The 21666-nt window shown below is 44.1% G+C and overlaps 2 protein-coding genes across 2 annotated transcripts in view; both read left to right on the top strand.

Annotated features, from left to right (window-relative positions):
• Positions 1-5018, top strand: part of LOC149451859 (stAR-related lipid transfer protein 6-like) — a 53449-nt gene extending 48431 nt beyond the window's left edge. Inside the window, exon 7 of the mRNA XM_089690098.1 lies at positions 1117-5018. Coding sequence (XP_089546224.1) covers positions 1117-1273 — 157 coding nt within the window. The 3' untranslated portion in view covers positions 1274-5018. The remainder of the gene's footprint in view (positions 1-1116) is intronic.
• A 4437-nt stretch (positions 5019-9455) lies between these two features.
• Positions 9456-21666, top strand: part of LOC149451858 (stAR-related lipid transfer protein 6-like) — a 45263-nt gene continuing 33052 nt past the window's right edge. The window contains exons 1-3 of the mRNA XM_089690097.1: positions 9456-9584; positions 18791-18888; positions 18971-19020. Coding sequence (XP_089546223.1) covers positions 18799-18888; positions 18971-19020 — 140 coding nt within the window. The 5' untranslated portion in view covers positions 9456-9584; positions 18791-18798. The remainder of the gene's footprint in view (positions 9585-18790; positions 18889-18970; positions 19021-21666) is intronic.

Genomic DNA, 21666 nt, shown 5'->3' with positions numbered 1-21666 from the left:
TTCATCAACCCCCACAAGTAGTATGGTGACACTGTACTGCTAGGGTGACAGTATGTTAAAAAAAAACATAAATAATAATATAAAAAATAAAATAAAAATGAAAAAACATTTTTGAAAAATTATAATTTTTGGTTATAAACTTATTTGGGTTATTTTTCTTTACTAAAAAGATAACTGAATACATTTTGGCCAAGATTTATGAAGAAAGATTATTTGCAAATTTTTATAAGAAAAACACTTTTTTTTTAATTTTTGGACTTTTTGATTTATATAGCAAAAAAATTAAATTCCCAGTGGTGAATAAATACCACCAAAATAAAGTTTTATCTGGGTACAGTGTTGCATGACCACACAATTGCAATTCAAAGTGTGATAGCGCTGAAAGCTGAAAATTGACCTGGACAGCAAGGAGGTGAACGTGTCCGGACTTGAAGTGGTTAAAATATCTATGGCTTCTGATAAAGAAGATTCAGAGTTATCAAGCCAAAATACCAGCTCATCCACGCATAATGCTGTTTATTTCCTCCAGGCTGCCTACTTTTATACCTTTGACTAATGGGGACATACACAATGCAAAAGCTATGGGCTCCATCATAAGAGCAAACAACCCAGGGGTGTCCTGCTAGGTGCCCCTGAACACCGGCAAAAGTTGGGAGAGTGCCCACCAGTTTTCATGGCCACTACCTGGTGATCATATAAGATATTATTCTTTTAGAAATAAACGGTCCAACGCCCACCTTTAACAAAAGTGTACGCATATAAGTCTGATCTGCCAAGTCAAAGGTCTGAGATTGATATCAATGTGGCACAAATCCCTTTGGGTCTGAGGAGATCAGTAAATGAAGTACATCAGTAAGCCCAGTATTTAACATTTTTGTAAGATTTTTTTAGTTATGTTCTATTTTGAAATGACATCTAATATCTTCAATTTCCTTATAAGACCTCCTAGCAGATGACAATGTTGTCTCTTTACATCTGTGTTTGACTTTCACAAAATGAATAGTAAAACAAACATAATGAGCCACAAAAATGGTCGTTCAATGACACCAAATGTGGAATTTTCTTACTTACTCTTACAATAATTCTCAATGTGTTTCATCATTTTGTTTATTGCAGGAACCCGGCACATTCCAAACTTGTAGTCTACATCCAGCCGGAACTTGGTGGTCTTCTACCACGATCTGTGGTGGAGTCGGCATTACCCAGCAACGTTATCAACCTCATCACCGGCGCTCGGGAAGGAATTAAAAAATTTTTCCAAGACGGAAACTGAATTATCTATAAAATGTAATGATGGCTCACTGCAAGTGAAGATGTGTTAATGAATTATAGGCTACCAGAAAGACAACCGAAAATATAATTGAACTTTACACTATGCTAAGGTGGTTGGGCCAACAGAAAATTGTATCTAGACATATTACATGTTTGATAGAATTCTCATGTACCACCAAATTACCAAATCACCCACTGAGTAGGACAGCCCACCAAACACAATATTGTAGCACTAGATTTCCAGGCTAAACGTAAGTAGTATTAAAAATGCTCCCTCCCCTCTCCCAGGGCGACTGTTAGAAATCATTGGGCCTACCTGACTGTGGCCCCCAACCCCCCCCCCCCCCAAAATCATTATTAGCAAGCACAAACTCAACATAACTTACACAATACCTGCTAAATCTAAAGGATAAAACTGTATTGAGTGGTCTTTACAGTGTGAATCAGCATTTTTTTTCAGTGTGGCTGGAGCTGTGTGTAGGCAGCCTATGTTACGCTATGGGGACGCAGCAGTTGTATGAACACAGCCGCAGGTCCTAATTTGACAGCGGTGTGGGTGTAGGCAGGGGCGGACTGACCATTCGAGCACTAGGACACTGCCCGGGGTCAGTAGTACCTTGCCCCTGGTACCTTTTTTATAGGCTTTTTTGAGTGTGGGCAAGGACACAGGGGCCCCATGATCCCCTATTGCCCGGGTGCCCCATGAGTTGTCAGTCCGCCCCTGGGTGTAGGTCTACAGCTCTGAACACAGACAGTGTGCATTTGAGGTAACTCATCCGCACCTTCACACCTGACAAAAAAGACCTGTGGCTGTGTTCATACAGATGCTGCCTCCCCATAGAGTAACAGGCTGCTCCAGGCACACAAACAAACTTGTTCACACTGTATGGGCCAGACATCCTCTGTGAAGGAGCCCTAAAGTGGTTGAAATGCCTACACATTTGTTACCTTAATGCATTCCCTGCATTAATGTAAAAAATGTTCCAGTAGCAGTTTTGCCCCCTCAACCTCCCCTATACTTACCTGAGTCCTCACTCGATCCAGCGCTGTGCCCCTCTGTAGCGGCGCTCTCCTCTCTCATGCTAAGCCATTGACTCCTGCTGCTGTCAATCAAACCCTGTGAGCTGAGAGTGGGTACGGGGTTTGGGATAAAGCCAACATATCAAGCAGCTTGCTATGGGGGCACTTTGAGTGGAGGAGGAGCCTAGAACGCCAATATGGGACCCCAGAAGAGGAGATTTTGGGTTGCTCTGTGCTGTCCATTGCACAGAGCAGGTAAGTATAACATGTTTGTTATCTTTAACAAAAAAACAAATACGCCTTTACAATGTGTTTTTTACTTTTATTATTTTTTTGCAATTGTAATTATTTTTTACAGTTTTTTTTTAACAGCCCTGGAGGCTTTGGAAAAATAACAGGGGTTGTCCCACTTTTGAGGCAGAGAAAGTGATTGAGGACTATGATCTAGCCTCAGCTGATCAGAATGACTGAACAGGAAGAGCTATGTACATAGTTTCCTGTTCATTCATGAACTGAAGCATAGCAAACACAGTTTACAATGCTTCAGTTATGAATGAACATAGTGCATGATCAGTACCAATCATTCACCTTGTTCATTCAGAAAAGGAAAGGGGCCAGTGATATATTTACAGTATCTGTCCCATCCCACTCTCCATCCTGAAATGATCCCCTGTGCCCCACAGCAGTTGGCAGGAGAAAAAGGAGGGGGAGTGGAACCCGGGCAACAGAATGAATGAGATTCTGTACAGGAAGGGATGACTGGTGAGGTGAGGGATGCATTTAATAGAACCAATCCCCTATAGCCCCTCCCTACAGAAGCTGAAATCAAGGGGGAGGAGAAGCCAGCTGTCAGATGCTGCAGGTGGTAAGTACAGGGGATTGGTTCCAGTAAATGCACTCCCCTCCCACTCCAGTATCCCCTTCCTTCGCTTGCCCTTCTCCTAACACCTATGCTAACTAACCTGTTATGAAAGATATACTGTATATACTTACCTATTTCAGCCTCTTGTCTGGTTCCCATGATCTCTCCTGTGTCAGCCAGTGGTGGCTGCATGGGAGAAGAGAGAGCACTGAACAACAGCTGGTAATGCCTGGGAGTGGTGATGTCACCTATAGGCTCCTCTGGCCTATCCATTGTGCTCTCTCCTCTCCCCTGCAGCTGCCAATTACTGACACAGGGGTGACAGATGACGTGGCCAGACTGGCGTGGGCTGAAAATAGGTATTAGGAGGGGGTAGGGAGCATTTTTACGACTAGTTAGGTTTAGCCTGGAATTCTACTTTAAAGCTAAACACCAGGTAGATATAAAGGCACACATTATGCAGCTCTTCATTAAATGATATCTCATTAAATGTATTATTTTAAGTGTAAGGGTACCTGAATCTGAGCAAGCTTCAACTTCTTGTCCCTGCACCACAGAACGTAAGCAGGAGGAGGGAAAAGCAGCACAAGGAGCCAGTCAGTTGTGTCAAAGTGCAAGGAGCATGCCAACACAAGGAGAGAGCAGAGAGATGAGCTCATCCATGCGCTGCTTCTCCTTTCACTGTTCAGTCACAGTCTGGGTGTGGAAAGGAGACCTGTAAGTGAATCTGCAGCAAAGATCAGGTCCCCTCCCCCAACAGACAGAATTGTGCTGTGTGGCAGAGCTGTGTATATCTTGGGACTGCATGGCCAGCAATACAAATTCTTTGGCTGGCATAGCAGCTCCCACATACTGTATGCATTTCATTGGTGTTTTTAGCTGTTTGCCTAAAGTTGCAATCCTTGAGCACATGCTAGAACACTGGGATGTCATACCGATCCTCTGGTTTTAACTTTTTGTCACAAAAGTCAGCCAGGCAACTAGCATTTTCAAAAAGGCCATTAGTGGTAATAAAAATACTTCCCTCGTGACAGGTTTCCCTTAAAGCTGAACTCCTGGAAAAAGTAAAAGTTCTTTTAACTGCTCGTTTAGGGTCTAGGGAACCGGGTAAACCAGTTTCACTTACTTGATCTTCTGCTCTGGCTTGCACCTGCAAGCTGCAGGACCGGTCTCTGCAGGCTCTTCTTCCTTTGCACTCCAGCAGTCAGATACCTGTGACGCCATCAAGACATAGCAGGGTCCATAGCCCTGCACTGGGTGTGAGGAAGCCAAGGCACAGTCCAATGTTGAAGTGTAGGCGAGTGTTGTTTGCTGGGGGAGTGGAGGATCAGGTAAGTGAAAGTGCTTTTACCATGCGCTCGTTAGAAATGAATAGTTTACCCTTGTAGTGTGGGTGCAGCACCACTAAAAAGCTGGACTTTTACATTTTCTGAAGTTGGGTCATTGGGCTTTAAGGAAACCCAGATGGATCAGGCTGAATTAGGTGATGATTATGTCTACGGCCATCTCCTGCCACCACCAATCACATCTCAGGGGAAGTAGCATCAGCCATCTTGGAAAATAGGAAATAAGTTAGCAGTGGGGGTGGGGGTAGGATCACTCGGCATGCTTCCCCACCCTCCTCCACAGACATAAACATGAGCACTTGGGTGATCCAACCAGGTCCCGGACAAGGGGTGGGCAGGAAGGGCAGCTGCCCCAGGCACAGCGAAACCCAGATCTTCAAATATCGTTTTGGATGGACCACCCCTTTAAACAACCCCAGTAAAACCTCAGATTCTGGAAACAAACATATTTGCTGCTTTATGTCTGTTTTTATTGCATTATTTGGCACAAATAAATATTAAAGTGGACCTTTCAGGAACGTTACAAGTCTTTGTGAATACATTTCTCACATGTCACAGTATAAAGCAACGGTATCATTTTTCATAAATCTCTCTAACTTTTCTCATTAAAATTGAGTCCTTGTACTTTGTCTAGGCTGATATGATGTAAAAAATGATCAGCACAGGGTGTCAAATATGCTAGGTTTGTCTTTTTTTTCTCAACCACTTCCAGTCCGGACACTTTTACCCCCTTCCTGACCAGGGCAATTTTCAGCTTTCAGCGTTATTACACTTTGAATGACAATTGCGCGGTCATGCAACACTGTACCCAAATAGATTTTTTACCATTTTTTTGAGACAGATAAAGCTTTATTTTGGTGGTATTTATTCACCGCTGGGATTTTTTTTTTTTTTTGCTATGTAAATGAAAAAGTCCAAACATTTTTAAAAAAATTTTGCAAATAAATAATATTTCATCATAAATCTTTGCCAAAACTTATTCTGTTATCTTTTTAGTAAAAAAAAAAATGCAAATTAGTTTATAATCAAAAATGATAATTTTTAAACATTTTTTTTACATTTTTATATTATTTTTTCTTTTTCTTTTTTTTTTTACATACTGTCACCCTAGCAATACAGTGTCACCATGGTGACACTGTACTACTTGTGGGGGGTGATGAAGATTTTTTTTTTTTTTTTTACACTGATTGCTTTTATACCCATATAGGATGTAAAAGCAATCATTTCTCTTTCTCTTTGTCTGCATTCTTGCAGTCATTGAGAAGTACTAAGTGAGCTGTGATTGGTCACAGCTTGTCACATGGTACAAGGCTGTTGTGAATAGCCTTGTACCATGTGATCTCTGTGATTATTCACAGATTTCACACGTAGTAAGGAATGATGTCACAAGTGACATCTTGCTTACTACTTTGCATGTGATCACTGATTGGCCAATCAGTGATCACATGATCGGGACCTCCTACAGAGGTCCCGTCTGACGATTGGTGTTTCACTGTGTCCGGAGGACACAGCGGGCACCGGATCGTGGTGCTGCGCACTCCCAGGGAGCGTGCACAAGCAGGGTGTGGGGAGGCCGTTTATAAACGGCCACCCGACCCTGCAGTGCCACCGTCCAGCCGTTTATATGCAGCGGCCGGTCGGGAAGTGGTTAAACATTCCACAAATTATTGATCACACTAAGGTACCTATAATTATATTTAGCAGGGTTTCCATACTTAAATTTAAAGAGTAACAGAGAAGGATCTGGGGGTTCTGGTAGATCACAAGCTTAATAATGGCATGCAATGCCAAGCTGTGGCTTCTAAAGTGAGCAAAATCCTCTCTTGTATTAGGAGAGGTATAGACTCCAGAGAGAGAGATATCATATTCCCCCGATACAAATCATTAGTATCATTATAGAGTTTTTATGGCTAAATGCTCTATTATATATTTTTTTGATTTTTTTTAGGTTATAACTCAAAGAGTTGGTTCTGGCCAGCTCAGTGGATTGCTTTAAAAAAGTCCTGGATTCTTTCTTAGATACACAGAATATAACTGGATATAACATTTATAGGTAAAGTTGATCCAGGGAATATCCGATTGCCTCTCAGGGGATCAGGAAGGAATGTTTTTCCCTGCAGGAGCATTTTTTCCCTGTAGTTTGTGTGCAAGTGGGTAAGCTGCTCAGCACAGGACCCAGAAGATCACAGCTATCACTTTAGTAGCACTGGCTACTACAGTGATTGTTAGCTTTCCCAGCTGTCCATCAGGTATGACGTGCATTCATATATTGTATCTAGCTGGACGTATAAATAAAGAGATAAAGAGAGGAGAGAGAGGAAGTATAAGACCCCTGGAGGACAGAGGGAGAAATCCATCCATCCTGATCAAATACAGGGATCAGCAAGCCTAAGAGACCCCAGGAGGGAAAACTGAATTACTACATCTTGCAAGTCATCATTCCTGGAAGTAAACTACCATTGGAAATCACCTCATCTGTCCATTTGCGGACAAAAAGCTGTTTTAGCCTAATTTTTAGTTAGGCTAAAATTAAGATGAGCGTATAAGAAAATCACATCCAGTTTTTTTTTTATATTATCATGGAGTTGACACAGTATTGGATTTTATGTTAATTTTTGGACATTTTTTGGATAATATTTATATATATATATATATATATATATATTATATTTTTTTCAAATCTAGATCTTTAAATATAATTATTGGACATTTTTTGGATAATATTTTTTTATATATATATTTTATATTTTTTTCAAATTGTAGATTTTTAAATATATCACATTCACTGGTTGATATTTATATTATGTATATATTTGCTTTAGTCCATCATATATTTTGTTTTTGGATCATATAGTATATGGTTAAATTGAGCACTTATTGCACTTTATATATTATAGCTCACATACGATATCTCATTAATTTAGTGGAGTGCGGCACACATTAATTATTATTTTAATTTAGCAAATTGGATCATGCTTTGCTGGATTTTTTTTGCTTTCCTCTGGATCGACTGTGGGTTATAACTTTTTTTTTTTTTCTAATGGTTGAACCGGGTGGACTTTTGTCTTTTTTCAGCTAGACTATGTAACTCCACTTTTGCTGAGAAAACGACATTCCCCTCTGGGTGATCTATGTACATTGCAAGGATTTTAACAAAATGTTGCAGATTCCTACTTTTTATTTTTCTGTTTGTTTGTCTGTGTCCATGTGGAAAGTGAATGTCAATGGGAGTGACTTTATACTCAGCAATCAGCTGCTGCACTTGCAGGCTTCTCAAGAGGTAAGGGACAGGCTGTGCATCCATTTGGGATTTTCCTTAGGGAGTATGTCACCAAAAATGACATTCTGTTGCAGGCGATGTCCAAAATCTGAATTGTATCTTAGTGCAGACTTCTGGGAAAATCAGTGAGCCAATCACACAATCAGGAAATGGCATTTCTGGGGGGCATTCTGTACACATTCTGTGTACAGAACATCTCCAGATAGCCATATTGCATTGCATTCTACAGAAACTTACAGCTCTACAGATTGAAAATGAAAGGTAATGTTTAATAATATTCAACTACAATTTATGACTTTTCTAGCAATTGTATATGCTATATAAATTTTTTCTATTTTGTTTTTTTCCCCAACGAAAGTGGAGTTACTCTTTAAGCTGGCCATAGATGGATCAAAATTTGGCCGACTCAACGGGGACCGGTTGAATTTCAGTCCATGTGTAGCCACTCCTGCTTGACAGAAGTCGATCGTTAGACAGAATGGAATGTTGGGAATTTTTTCTTTCTCAATGCCTTTAGCTGCTGATCAGAGGAGAGTTCTGCTGTCAGAATATAATGTCTCGGCGAGGAAAATTCCTCTACCCACTGGACCAGAGGCGGACTGACAACTCATGGGGCCCCCGGGCAATAGGGGATCACGGGGCCCCTGTGTCCTTGCCCAAACTCAAAAAATCCTATGAAAAAGGTACCAGGGGCATCTCATGGGGCCCCCTACTGACCCCGGGCCCTCGGGCAGTGCCAGAGTTTCCAAATGGTCAGTCCGCCCCTGCACTGGACTGTGTCGATGGAGGAATCCGTTCTTTTTTTTTATTCAGCCTGCTGGCTGAGGTGGAAAAAAAAGATCTATGGCCAGCTTTAGACTACGTTCCTCCCACGCAATTTGGAACATTGGATAAATGGTTTGGAGGTCTGTTTTAACCACTTGACCTCTGAAAGGTTTTATTCCCTTTGAGACCAGAGCAGTTTTTTTTCTATTCAGCACTGTGCTACTTTAACTAGTAATTGTGTGGTCATGCAACACTGTACCCAAATTAAATGTATATAGTTTTTTTCACCAATACAACTTTCTTTTGGTGGTAGTTAATCACCACTGTTATTTTCTTATACTTTCTGTTATAAAACATACCCAAAAAAAAATCAAATTTTTTCATACATTGAAGTCAAGATGTAAAAAAAAAAAATCCCAGTAAATGTATATTAATTGGTTTGTTCAAAATATTTGAGAGGGGCCGGTCTAATGGTGGCTGATGACACACTTCGATTTTATTAGCTGATCATTGTGTGATTTTATTAAAACGATCGATTCTGCAAACAATCGAATAGCCAATCTGATTGGATTTGATCAACCTGAGTTGATCGGCCAGGGCAGAAAATGATCTGTCGCAGCACCGAGAGACTTAAAATAATATTTCGATCATTTACAATATGAGATATGAGATTACAGGGTAGAAACAGACATGTGATCGACAATGTATGACTGTAAGTCGTGATCCTCTCTTAACTATTGATTGAAATCCATGCACAGAAAAAGGTGTTAATAAATATGTGAAGTCAGGTGACACAAGAAAGGAGGAGCAGTGATACAATCGGCGTGCCCTCAGGTAATATGGCTGCCCTTGCTTCATGTACAGTCATATGACCTCTCAGAGAGCAGTTGTGTTTACAGCTGCAGCTATCAGCACCTCTACTTCCTGGCAGCTCTCCTACGATATGTTGTGTCACCAGCAGAGTCAATCCCAGTACAAAGTACAGAAGAAGAGATCAGGGTCACAGCCACTGCTTCTCCGCAGGATTCCAGGCAGCAAGGTAAGACTTGGCCAAGACCTGGGCTCAGCAAAGAGCCAAGAATGACATGCCAAGAGTCAGATCATGGCTGGCATCCCATTCATACTGCCATTATTACTCTGCAACCTGTGCCAAATACATTCTTTTGGTGGCCATACACGTGGTGATCTGATCAAACAACAATCAGACATAACTGAATCTATGAATTACCAAAAAGATGCATAAAGTGTCACTGATTCCTATTAAAACTGATCAGCGTCATAGAAATTATTCTGATTGGTCTGGATGGAAAATCCGATCACACAGAACAACATGATTGGTAGGTGTATAGCCAGGGCTGCTGTTAGAAATCACGGGGCCCCATACAACCAACCTGACAGGGCCCCCCCTCTCCTAAAAAAAAAAAAATCCCCACAGTTTACTACGCTTCAGTTATGAATGAACACAGCGAGTGATCGGTACCGATCACTCGCTGTGTTCATTCAGGAAAGGAAGGGGCTAGTAAATGTGACACATTTCCCCAATATCTATCCTGAAGGAAGGGTTAGGGTTATGGGTGCTGCGGGGGGGGGGGACAATTACTGGAACCGATCCCCTGTATGACTCTGTCTCTGCAGCAGCTGAAAGCCAGCAGAAGGAAGAGGAGAAGAAGCCAGCTTTCAGCTGCTGCAGAGAGAGCCATACAGGGGATCGATTCCAGTAATTGCCCCTCCACTGTGCCGATCACCCTCCCTGCCCATATCTGATTCACCCAGCTGCCTGGGCCCCCCTGCTGGCCTGGGCCCTGTACAGGAGGACTGGTGGTACCACTGTATCCACAGCCCTGTGCATAGCGCATCAAAGGATCTTCCCATATGATTCTGGTTATTTAATGATTGTTCATTTTAATAATTTAGGGGAGCAGGTAAGTATGATTTTTTCTTTAAAGCGGTAGTGAACCGCAGGTAAAAAGGAAAATTAAAAAAACAAAATCCCCTGCAAGGTAATGTCATAATGTGTAGTGTGCATCGCATACTAGGGCTTACCTTAAAACGAAGCCCTCCATTGGCGTGCTGTCACCACTGACAGGGTTTCCATCTTCAGCCAGTCTTCCTTCAGGGTTCGCGAGCTCCGGCCGTCTGCCGTGGCTTGGGACTCTTGCGCACATGCCGGGAGTCCCATGCCACGGCACACTGTCCTGAAGAAACAGCATGATTATGTACATTTGCATGCGCCGAATCTCAAAAAGAGCTAAAAAGAGCTAATATCTCCTAAACGTGCAAAAAAATTAGATTTTTAAAAATTTTACTGGACATGTTTAATAGCAAAAAGTAAAAAATATTGTTTTTTCTCAAAATTGTTGGTTATTTTTATAGTGCAAAAAATAAAAAACGCACAGGCGATAAAATATCACCATAAGAAAGCTCTATTTGTGGGAAAAAAAGGACATAAATATAATTTGGGTGCAGCGTTGCATGACCGCGCAATTGTCAGTTAAAGTAACGCAGTGCTGTAATGCAAAAAATGGCCTGGTCAGGAAGAGGGGAAATCCTCTGGAGGGAAAGTGGTTAAGAGGCGCTTTCCTCACTGTCAGCAGAATGCAAACAACTAAAGCCGGTTTAAGAAAAAAAAAAAAAAACAGCTTGGGGTTCTCCCCCCAATTGTTACCATGCCTTTCAGGTTTGGTATGGATTTTAAGGGGAACCCCCATACCAAAAAAAAAATGGTGTGGTGTCCCCCTCCCAAATCCATACCAAACTCTTATTCAAGCATGCAGCCTGGCAGGTCAGGAAAGGGAGGGAATGAGAGTGCGCCCTTCCCCTCTGGACCACACCAGGCTATATGCCCTCAACATGGGGAGGTGATTCCTCCCCATGTCTACCTGTCCTTCAGTAAGTGTCATTCCCGAATGATAGATAAACATGGGGGTGGGGTTACCGGGTGATGTCTCCAGCTGACCCTGCCCATAACAACACTTGCCCAATGAGAAGTAGACATGGGGGCGGAGTTATCCAGTGTCAGCCAGTCATGTTCAGAGATTTGTGTTTTTACTCACTTTGACTTTTTTTGGTGAATGAGTAGAGGTACAGTGTACCCCATATTCATTCACATGGGGGGGCAGGATCTGGGGGCCCCTTTGTTCAAAGGGAGTTTCCAGGTTCTGATAAGCCCGCCACATGCAAAGCACAAAGAAATTCCTGGAATGTTTCCAGCAGTGGCACAGTTGCTCGGAAAAGTGTGTCGCTTCACATGGGAACTACTTTGAAGGTGATAACAACTGCTAGTGTGTAGGAAAGCAAACATTTGTTTTTAAAGAACATTCATGGAAATAAATGGTCACACCCAGGGGCGGACTGACCATTTGGAAACTCTGGCACTGCCCGAGGGCCCGGGGTCAGTAGGGGGCCCCATGAGATGCCCCTGGTACCTTTTTCATAGGCTTTTTTGAGTTTGGGCAAGGACACAGGGGCCCCATGATCCCCTATTGCCCGGGGGCCCCATGAGTTGTCAGTCCACCCCTGGTCACACCTCGTATAGTATGTAGTGGTTAGCTTTTCTGCCTTGCAGCAGTGGGGTCCTCAGTTCTAATCCCAGCTAGTAATATAAAATGCAGCGCTAAATATTAAGAAAGTGACAAGTGCATAAAAGTAAGGCGCACAGCACACAGGAAAGGCACTCCAGACCTCACAGCTCTGAGCCTCACAGCATACAGAGACAGCTCCTTCTATGCATCTCCACCAGGAAATCGATTGCCAAAACGATACTACTCCACCTTAATTGGCTTCTTGTGACTCGGTGATGGCTGCTGTAAGGAATAGGAGCCAATTAAGGTGGAGTGGTATCGTTTTGGCTATTCGCTGTTTTTACATTTGCTATTTGATATATATCACTTTATGTGATTCAGTTCACCTATGTATCATCCATTCACTTTTCTTCTCGTCACTCACTGACGACACTTTTGTTACACTATTTAGCGCATATATTTGTGCCTTACTTTTATGCACTTGTCACTTTCTTAATATTTATCGCTGCATTTTATATTATTAGTTCATTTGAGCATACAGGGGTTTATCCTTTATGCCAGCAGCTGATTTAAATTGAGCGCTCGCTTGCTACATATTCTATTCCAAGCTAGGACTATCTGCACAGAGTTTACATGTTCTCCCTGTGTCTGCGTAGGTTTCCACCAGGTACTCTGGTTTGTTCCCACACTCCAAAGACATGCTGGTAGGTTAATTGGATCCTGTCTAAATTGTCCCTAGTATGTGTATGTATGAATGTAAATTAGGGACCTTAGATTGTATGCCCCTTGAGGGAAGGGACTGATGTGAATGTGCAATATGTAAAGTGCTGTGTATGCACACACATATACTGTATATATATATATATACACTGCTCAAACAAAATGAAAGGAACACTTTGAAAACACATCAGATCTCAATGGGGAGAAATCTCCTGCTGGATCTCTATACTGATATGGACGGGGTAATGTGTTAGGAACGTCAGGATGACCCATCGTTTGATGGAAATGAAAATGATCGACCTACAGAGGACTGATTTCAAAGACACCCCAAAAATCAAAGTGAAAAAATGATGCAGCAGGCAAGTCCATTTTGCTGAAATTTCATTGCGGCAACTCAGAATGGTCCTCAGTAGTTTGTATGGCCCCCACATGCTTGTATGCATGCCTGACGGTGTTCTGGAATATTTCCTCCCAGATCTGGACCAGGGCATTACTGAGCTCCTGGACAGTCTGAGGTGCAACCTGGCGGCGTCGGATGGACCGAAACATGACATCCCAGAGGTGTTCTATTGGATTTAGGTCAGGAGAGTGTGGGGGCCATTCAATGGTATCAATTCCTTCATCCTCCAGGAACTGCCTGCATACTCTCACCACATGAGGCCGGGCATTGTCGTGCAGCAGGAGGAACCCAGGACCCACTGCACCAGGAGGAACCCAGGACCCACTGCACCACGAGGAACCCAGGACCCACATGCTCCAGGAGGAACCCAGGACCCACTGCACCAGCATAGGGTCTGACAATGGGTCCAAGGATGTCATCCCGATACCTAATGGCAGTCAGGGTGCCATTGTCTAGCCTGTAGAGGTCTGTGTGTCCCTGCATGGATATGCCTCCCCAGACCATCACTGACCCACCACCAAAATGGTCATGCTGAACGATGTTACAGGCAGCAGAACGTTCTCCACGGCTTCTCCAGACCCTTTCATGTCTGTCACATGTGCTCAGGGTGAACCTGCTCTCATCTGTGAAAAGCACAGGGTGCCAGCGGTGGGAATTGTTGTTCACCAGGGGGAACCCAAGACCCACTGCTCCAGCGTAGGGTCTGACAATGGGTATGATATGTCGCTCAGTAGATTTGTAATAAGTGATGAGATGGAGGAGGTGTTTTATTTTTTGAACTATAAACAAAAAAAGAGCAAAAAAAAAGTTTTTCTTTGTTTCTATTATAAAATTTTGCAAACAGGTAATTTTTCTCCTTCACTGATGTGTGTTGATGAGGCTGCACTGATAGGCGGTACTGATGGGCACTGATAGGTGGCACTGATGAGGCGGCACTGATATGCAACAATGATGGGCACTGATAGGCGGCACTGATGGGCAGCACTGATGGGCACTGACTGGTGGTTCTGCTGGACACTGATGGGGGGCACTGCTGGGCACTGGTGGGTGGCACTACTAGGCACTGATGGGCACAGGTGGGTGGCACTGATGGGCACAGGTGGGTGGCACTGCTGGGCACTGATCATAAGTGCGCTGATGATTGGTGCCGATCTGTCCTCTGACAATTGCCGGTTATCGGCAGTACTTTCCTCGCGCTGTGACAGCGTGAGGAAAGTGCAGCCGATAACCGGCAACTGCATATACCCGGTGATCTGTGTCATTGGACACGGCTGATCACGTGGTAAAAGGTCGCTGTGATTAGCCTTTTACCATATCAAACGATGAACTCTGTCCGTAGGACACAGCAGTCGCAGAGACCCCAGGGGGTGCGCAGGAGGAAGCGTTCTGGAAGGACGTCATATGATGCCCTCCCAGAACTGGACAGCCGCTCTGTAGCCTTCATTTGGGTAAGCGGTTAAAGGGACAGCGCACATTTTCATTATTCAACTTTAGTCAGAGCTGCACAGTTTGGTTTCATCTACAAACGCCCCTTATCTGCATAGACAGTTTTTTGATGAAGGTGAACTATCCCTTTCACTTGATCAGATTTGTGTAACATCGATCAGTAACACAGTAGCTATATTTTGAAAATTCATAGATCCAATCACATCATCTGACTCTGCGAAGAACCATTTGATTAGATCTTTACATGTATGTCCTCCACTCTTCCTACCACTCCATCCCCCACAGCTATTTCCTCCTGTACCACTATCCCCTCCCTCCTAGATTGTAAGCTCCAAGGAGCAGGGCCCTCGAACCCCTCGTGTATGGCATTGTATTGTCTGATGTATTGTCCCCCATTGTAATGTAGAGCGCTGAGCAAACTGTTGGCGCTATATAAATATTGTGTAATAATAATGTATGGCCACCAGAAGAGGGAATTCTCTCCTGACGCCTTCTGGGTCACAGAGTGGGGTCAGCAGTAGAAATCACTAAGCACTGTGGGGTGGCACCACCAACCGACACTCCTGGAAGTGTCAGTTTCAGAAAACATTTTTGAGGAAGATTTTCTACAATGCAGTGCCATTCAGAGTCACTTTATATTATTGTTATGAGAGATAAGGTATTTTTTTCTGGCTTTGATCCGCTGGACTATACCATGCTGGGGAGGAGTAATCCTGACAGGTCCTAAGTTTAAGAAATCTTCCCCATGTACCTGATATAGACATGAGGACCACTTCATTATTAAAGAGGTAATATACCCAACACCAAAAACGTAATATATTGCAGCAACATACCAATAATTACATGTGGTGGCTGCATTAGTTTTCTTTTTTAGTATTATTTCCCTCTGTTTTCACCTGGTGATCTGGCCAGTAACACACTTCCTGTATTAGAGTGCCTCCACTGTGGATGAAGGAGCACAGGGGGGGCACCTTTGGACAGCAGCATTATCAGTTTGGCAGGGGAGTGTAATGTTAGATACACTAGCAGATTTAAATACAATAAAACATTAAAAGCCAAAATCCCAGCTCCCAGTTAATAATTAGCTACAGCAACGTTGTTTTTTACTTTTGGGATAATGGTTTTGTAAATAAATAAAAGCCAATCATCATAAGCACCCCTGTCAGTAGTAAATGGCTTGTCTTATCCCTCTAACTGTTACACTTGCAGGCAACTTGTTTTGTTGAAAAACAACTTCCTGGCAAGATCACCAGGTGAAAATAAATGAAAGAAAGCCTTAATAAACCCCAGATCCCGCACTCACTATATCCGGTCTCCCCGGACCCTGCATTCACTATATCCACTCTCCCCGGCCCCTGCATTCACTATATCTGATCTCCCCGGACCCTGCATTCACTATATCCGGTCTCCCCAGACCCTGCATTCACTATATCTGGTCTCCCCGGACCCTGCATTCACTATATCCGGTCTCCTGGACCTTGCATTCACTATATCCGCTCTCCCCGGATCCTGCATTCACTATATCCGCTCTCCCTGGACCCTGCATTCACTATATCCGGTCTCCCCGGACCCTGCATTGACTATATCCGGTCTCCCCGGACCCTGCATTGACTATATCCGCTCTCCCCGGACCCTGCATTCACTATATCCAGTCTCCCCGGACCCTGCATTCACTATATCCGGTCTCCCCAGACCCTGCATTCACTATATCTGCTCTCCCCGGACCCTGCATTCACTATATCCAGTCTCCCCGGACCCTGCATTCACTATATCCAGTCTCCCCGGACCTTGCATTCACTATATCTGGTCTCCCAGGACCCTGCATTCACTATATCTGGTCTCCCCGGACCCTGCATTCACTATATCTGCTCTCCCAGGACCCTGCATTCACTATATCTGGTCTCCCCGGACCCTGCATTCACTATATCTGGTCTCCCAGGACCCTGCATTCACTATATCTGGTCTCCCCGGACCCTGCATTCACTATATCTGGTCTCCCCGGACCCTGCATTCACTATATCTGCTCTCCCAGGACCCTGCATTCACTATATCTGGTCTCCCCGGACCCTGCATTCACTATATCTGGTCTCCCAGGACCCTGCATTCACTATATCTGGTCTCCCCGGACCCTGCATTCACTATATCTGGTCTCCCCGGACCCTGCATTCACTATATCCGCTCTCCCTGGACCCTGCATTCACTATATCTGGTCTCCCCAGACCCTGCATTCACTATATCCGGTCTCCCCGGACCCTGCATTCACTATATCCGGTCTCCCCGGACCCTGCATTCACTATATCTGCTCTCCCCGGACCCTGCATTCACTATATCCAGTCTCCCCGGACCCTGCATTCACTATATCCAGTCTCCCCGGACCTTGCATTCACTATATCTGGTCTCCCAGGACCCTGCATTCACTATATCTGGTCTCCCCAGACCCTGTATTCACTATATCTGGTCTCCCCGGACCCTGCATTCACTATATCTGCTCTCCCAGGACCCTGCATTCACTATATCTGGTCTCCCCGGACCCTGCATTCACTATATCTGGTCTCCCTGGACCCTGCATTCACTATATCTGGTCTCCCAGGACCCTGCATTCACTATATCTGGTCTCCCCGGACCCTGCATTCACTATATCTGGTCTCCCCGGACCCTGCATTCACTATATCCGCTCTCCCTGGACCCTGCATTCACTATATCTGGTCTCCCCAGACCCTGCATTCACTATATCCAGTCTCCCCGGACCCTGCATTCACTATATCTGGTCTCCCCAGACCCTGCATTCACTATATCTGGTCTCCCCGGCCCACGCATTCACTATATCCGCTCTACCCGGACCCTGCATTCACTATATCTGGTCTCCCCGGACCCTGCATTCACTATATCCGCTCTCCCCGGACCCTGCATTCACTATATCTGGTCTCCCCAGACCCTGCATTTACTATATCTGGTCTCCCCGGACCCTGCATTCACTATATCTGGTCTCCCCAGACCCTGCATTCACTATATCTGGTCTCCCCGGCCCACGCATTCACTATATCTGGTCTCCCCGGACCCTGCATTCACTATATCTGCTCTACCCGGACCCTGCATTCACTATATCTGGTCTCCCCAGACCCTGCATTTACTATATCTGGTCTCCCCGGACCCTGCATTCACTATATCTGGTCTCCCCAGACCCTGCATTCACTATATCTGGTCTCCCCAGACCCTGCATTCACTATATCTGGTCTCCCTGGCCCACGCATTCACTATATCCGCTCTACCCGGAGCCTGCATTCACTATATCTGGTCTCCCCAGACCCTGCATTTACTATATCTGGTCTCCCCGGACCCTGCATTCACTAAATCTGGTCTCCCCAGACCCTGCATTCACTATATCTGGTCTCCCCGGCCCACACATTCACTATATCCGCTCTACCCGGACCCTGCATTCACTATATCTGGTCTCCCCGGACCCTGCATTCACTATATCTGGTCTCCCACAGTACACACAACATGGAAATTCAATTATTTTAGTAAATATAAACTGCTAAATACCTTTTCTCATCAGCAGTATATAACAGTCTTGCGACTTCTATCAGTGTCCAGCACTCTGCTAGTTAAAGCTTGTAGGAGGAATTTTCTTTCTCCTCTGACTGTCCTATGAGGCTGCATAACCCCAACCCTCTGTCTGGAAAGTGCTGATTGGCCCTATACTGATTGCATGCACCCTCCCAAAAGAAAAATATACACCAAACCGAGTATGTGAAGAGTGCCTCCTAGAGCTCTGTACTATCAGCAGATGGACTGGGGAAAGTAGAAGAAGGGGAGGATCAGAGAAGACAGGATAAAACAGCCTTTTTTACACAATGCAGAGGATTAACCCCTTAGGCTCCACAGTGAGTATAACAAGAATGCCTTACTGCATATACAGACTGATTTTACTGTTGTGGGTTTAGTAACACTTTGAAAAGAAAACTAATGCAGCCATCACATCTAAGAATTGGTAAGCTGTGGTATATTAAATGTTTGCTTTTGGGTTTAATAGTGCTTTAAGTGTATTGTATCTATATGTATTACTATATGTAGTCAGTATATACTGTATGTATGTAGTGTTTATTGTTCTTCAACCATCTTATACAAGTTACATTTAAAGTTCCCTATATTTTTAAGATTCCAGGATGGATTATAAGAAGATATCGGATGAGATCTCCCAGAAGGTTTTATCCTATCATGAGGATAACTCGGGCTGGAAACTGGCCAAATCCCCTGTGAGTTCAGATCATCCTGATGAGTAAAATAAATAATTTCCCCAGAAAATAATGTCTAATGTGGATTGTGTGTTCCTTCTAGAAAGATCTCATTGTTTCATGGAAACCATCCAAAGACTACTCAGGAAATATGTAAGTAATGACAACCAGAGGTATGGTCAGAGTGGAGGAGGTCCAAGAAGTGGGATTCTGTACTGCAAATCATTACTTTGGATAGGAATTTCTTATTAAAGTAGAGCTTTAGGCAAAACTCTTTTTTTCATTTTGGATATACATTATATTGCCATAAGTATTGGTCGGTCTGCTTTTACACGCACATTACCTTTAATGACATCCCAGTCTTGGTCCGTAGGGTTCAATATTGAGTTGGCCCCGCCCTTTGCAGCTATAACAGCTTCAACTCTTCTGGGAAGGCCGTCCACAAGGTTTAGGAGGGTGTCTATGGGAAGGTTTGACCATTCTTCCAGAAGCACATTTGTGAGGTCAGGCACTGATGTCGGACGGGAAGGCCTGGCTCACAGTCTCCGCTCTAATTCATTCCAAAGGTGTTCTATGGGGTTCAGGTCAGGACTCTGTGCAGGCCAGTCAAGTTCCTCCACTCCAAACTGGCTCATCCATGTCTTTATGGACCTTGCTTTGTGCACTGGTGCGCAGTCATGTTGGAACAGGAAGGGGCCATCCCCAAACTCTTCCCACAAAGTTGGAAGCATGAAACTGTCCAAAATGTCTTGGTATGCTGACGCCCTAAGAGTTCCCTTCACTGGAACTAAGAGGTCAAGCTCAACCCCTGAAAGATAACCCCACACCATAATCCCCCCTCCACTAAACTTTACACTTGGCACAATGCGGTCAGGCAAGTACTGTTCTCCTGGTAACCGCCAAACCCAGACACGTCCATCGGATTGCCAGATAGAGAAGCATGATTGGTCACTCCAGAGAACATGTCTCCACTGCTCTAGAGTCCAGTGGCAGCGTGCTTTACACCACGGCATTCGACGCTTTGCTTGGAGATGTAAGGCTTGGATGCAGCTGCTCAGCCATGGAAACCCATTCCATGAAGCTCTCTACACACTGTTGTTGTGCTAATCTGAAGGCCACACCAAGTTTGGAGGTCTTTAGCTATTGACTCTGCAGACAGTTGGCGACTTCTGCGCACTGTGCGCTTCAGCCTGCGCTGACCCCGCTCTGTCACGTTACGTGGCCTACCACTTGGTGGCTGAGTTGCTGTTGTTCCCAGTTGCTTCCACTTTGTTATAATCCCACTAACAGTTGATCGTGGAATATTTAGTAGCCAGGAAATGTCACGGATGGACTTATTGCACAGGTGACAACCCATCACGGGACCACGCTTGGAGTCACTGAGCTCCTGAGAGCGACCCATTCTTTCACAAATGTTTGTAGAAGCAGTCTGCATGCCTAGGTGATGATTTTATACACCTGTGGCCATGGAGGTGATTGGAACACCTGAATCCAATGATTTGGAGGGCTGGCCCAATAGTTTTGGCAATATAGTGTGTGTGGCCTCATGTTCTAGCACAGCTGGGTTCCTTTTATGTACAGAGATCACAGGTCCACATCCTTGGTTCAAGTTGTATATAATTTGAGCATCTATGACAGGTATAATATGTGATTGGAGGAGTAGGAGGGTTATAACCCCTGTCAGTTTATTTTTTTTGCCATTTGTCTCATTGGGGAGATTTACCTTCACTTCCTGTCCCACAGCCAAAACAGGAAGTGAGAAAACCTCTGCAAATTAAGGGAATCCCTTGGGAACCCCCACATTACCAGAAATAGTGTCCCCACTGGAAGATTTCACCAATACTTTTCAGGGCTCAACCCAAAATTTGGGATTTTCTTTTACTTTCACTTTCAGTGATAATGATAAACATCACTAATAGGGTGAATCTCCCTAACAGGGGCAGAGACAGCAATAAAAACCTAATAGGTGTTCTAATCCCTCCCCAATCTGTCCAAAACTATAAAAAAAAGGTTTTTCCCTTAATTATATTTTAATATGAAATCGCTTACTTCCTTTAAAGCTGAAGTTTGTTCTGCTTATATTTTCACTTTCCTGCTTCCTCCTCTCTGATCTCATCAACATGCCAGCGACATTTATAAACCAAACCATTCCATTTTCTTTCTATACTTTATTTTAGCCCCCATAATGTCATCACTGGATCACTGTGCTTTTCTATGCGATGCAGGCAGAACACAGCTCGTGGGAGGGTGCTGTACATAATTTCCTAAAAACATCACAGTACCTGGCTTCTCAAGAGCCTTCAAACACTGGGTTGGCTCTTGGGAGGGGTTATGCAAATATCAAAATTCTTTGTTGGGTGAATGTCATTCGGTAAGAGTGGGTGTTCTTAGGAAGACTGTATTGGCATGCAGACCACCCTAGGTAATACCTGCATATGATATCAAGCTTCCATAATTAAAAGGAACAGGCCATGGGCAATCAGGCTGGGTAAGAAAGAGGTAAATGATACTGGACGTCCTCCAGCTAGAAAATGAAGTGTGCTCTATCTGACTTGCTGCAGCTTCTAATTCAAATTGTTAGAAGCTCACAGTGTGCAGAGAAATCAGCAATTTCAGTACAGGAGAGGAGTCTGCACAACTGCAAGATTGAAGGGAATGCTGGCGTTCAGCCTTAAAGTGAACTTGACCTGGCCTGTGTTTAACCACTTCCATACCGGGCACTTTTACCCCCTTCCTGCCCAGGCCCATTTTCATCTTTCAGCGCTCTCACACTTTGAATGACAATTGCGTGGTCATGCA

The sequence above is a fragment of the Staurois parvus genome, unplaced genomic scaffold, assembly GCF_062004578.1.
Source record: "Staurois parvus isolate SC_StPar_1 unplaced genomic scaffold, SC_StPar_1.0 ptg000513l, whole genome shotgun sequence".
Taxonomy (NCBI): domain Eukaryota; kingdom Metazoa; phylum Chordata; class Amphibia; order Anura; family Ranidae; genus Staurois; species Staurois parvus.
Note: the sequence above shows the minus strand (reverse complement) of the source record. Positions and strands in the feature narration are given on the sequence as shown.